General features: G+C 44.4%; 1 protein-coding gene across 1 annotated transcript; it reads right to left on the reverse strand.

Moving 5' to 3' along the window:
- Positions 1–384: 384 nt before the first annotated feature.
- Positions 385–1,328, reverse strand: LOC142829339 (olfactory receptor 8U9-like). Its single transcript, XM_075928827.1, has one exon. It carries the CDS (start codon positions 1,321–1,323, stop codon positions 385–387), a length of 939 nt encoding a protein of 312 aa, XP_075784942.1. The 5' UTR covers positions 1,324–1,328.
- Positions 1,329–2,162: the final 834 nt, after the last annotated feature.

Raw genomic sequence — 2,162 nt, forward strand, 5'->3', positions numbered from 1 at the left:
GTTTTTCCTCATAGTGCAGGGACACAAACCAGGAAACAATCTCTGCAACAACACCCTTTCCTTCACCCATAGAAATTACACACACCTTAATGAAACCAAGCTAGTTGCAAAGAGGAAAGACGTTGTATGCCCCCCTTTTCATTACAAATACAAACAGATCCCTGGATTCAAAGCAAATGTCATATATTTACATACTCACACATATAACAAAGCCCTGATCTCAGTTGCGGCCTGCAAACTTTGTTGGAATATAAACAAACAAACAATAATAACAACAATGTAATAATACTACTATGAGCACTACTAGGTGACATCACAATAGGCTAGGAATTGAATTCACCTATTTCCATTTTGATCACTCAAACTGCAAAGGAAGGAAAAAATTCAGGAATTCCTTAGGAGTTTATTCATGGCTTTCTTCAGAGCGTCCTTCACCTCCCTGTTCCTCAGGCTGTAGATAAGGGGGTTCAACATGGGGATCACCAGCGTGTAGAATACTGAGGCTATTTTGTCTGTGTCCATAGAATTTCTGGAGGTCGGTCGGAGGGACATAAAAATGAGAGTGCCATAAAACATGCCCACTGTGGTCAAGTGAGAAGCGCAGGTGGAGAAGGGTTTGCGCCGGCCCTCAGCAGATGGGATCTGAAGGATGGTGGAGATTATACAGGCATAGGAGAGGAGGATGATCACACTAGTGATCACTACAGTGTAACATGCAGAAGCAAACATCACAATCTCACTGATGCGGGTGTCAGAGCAGGAGAGTGGCAGCAATGGGACGATGCCACAGAAGAAATGCCTGATGATGTTGGAGCTGCAGAATGACAGCCGAAATGTACAACATATGAGTATCAACGCATCCACCAACCCCACAGCGCACACCCCAGCCACCAGCTGGTTACACCGCTGCCTGGACATAGTGATCATATAGAGCAGCGGGTTACAGATGGCCACATAACGGTCATACGCCATCACAGCCAGCAAGAGACACTCAATATCTACACAAACAAGGAAGAAATACATTTGCACAGCACAGGCAGTGTACAAAATGCTTTTCCTCTCAGCTAAGAACGTCTGCAGCATTTTAGGGGCTATTACTGTGGAACAGCAGAGATCACATAAAGACAAAGTCCTGAGGAAAAAGTACATGGGGGTGTGCAGTTGTGGGTCTATTGTGATTAACAAGATCATCCCACCATTACACATCATAGTGGCAAGGTAAATCAGTAGGAACAACAAAAACATGGGGACCTGCAGCTCCCGACGATCTGTCAGTCCTGAGAGAATGAACTCAGTCACCACCGAGTGATTTCCCTCTTCCATCTCCTCTGAGTCGAGATCAGGCAACTACAGTGAAGTGGGTGGGTGGATTAGTTCAGAGAAACTGTCCCTTCACTGTAATAAAGTAATGGGCACCTTTATAAAACTGGGGATGGGCTTAGTGGACAGAGCTAGATGTTCACAGCTGATCATTCCAGTGGTTCCATACAATGAACACACTATACACATACGGGGACACACAAGTTAATCATGCCACGCACACATAAACACTCCTCTTCAGTGATCTGCGCAGCAAACAGTGACTTCTTACTCTGCTGTGTGAGAATCAGGGTGAAAACCATCTCAGTGTGATGAGATTATTGCTTAGCTCGAGGAGGGGTGAGAGTACATGAATGTCAGTCTTCAACTTCTTTGGGCAAGGGGAGCTCTGTGCTTCCGCATGTGTGTTTGGGGAAAAGCTTGTGTGCTCTGCTAATTAAGCCTTTTTGCATCTGAAATGTCATTTACGGTGTTCTGTAAAAAAATCCTGAGAAATAGTGAAAACCAGGGACTTCACAGACTATGCAGTTGCCCAGGTTGTCCAATCATGTGGTTTGTTTCTATAGCTAAGAGTGGACTGTGACTTTAATATTGTAGGTCATGAATTCAGTAGCAGCTGATCACCCTGGTGTCTTTATGTGATGCAGGAGAATAGTACATACCTGCTGAGGTGAGAGATGTTGTGCTTCTCCATTGAAAGAAAGTGCCAAATGTGTGTATTCATGAAGTTTTATACCCAGATCTGTGATCCATGGGACATGCTCCCTGAAGTAACTGGGAATAAGTGATCTAAAAAGCATCACCCCTCATTAAGCTACTGAGAAATGCAAAGTCACTCTTGG

Source organism: Pelodiscus sinensis, chromosome 4, assembly GCF_049634645.1.
Source record: "Pelodiscus sinensis isolate JC-2024 chromosome 4, ASM4963464v1, whole genome shotgun sequence".
Lineage (NCBI taxonomy): Eukaryota > Metazoa > Chordata > Testudines > Trionychidae > Pelodiscus > Pelodiscus sinensis.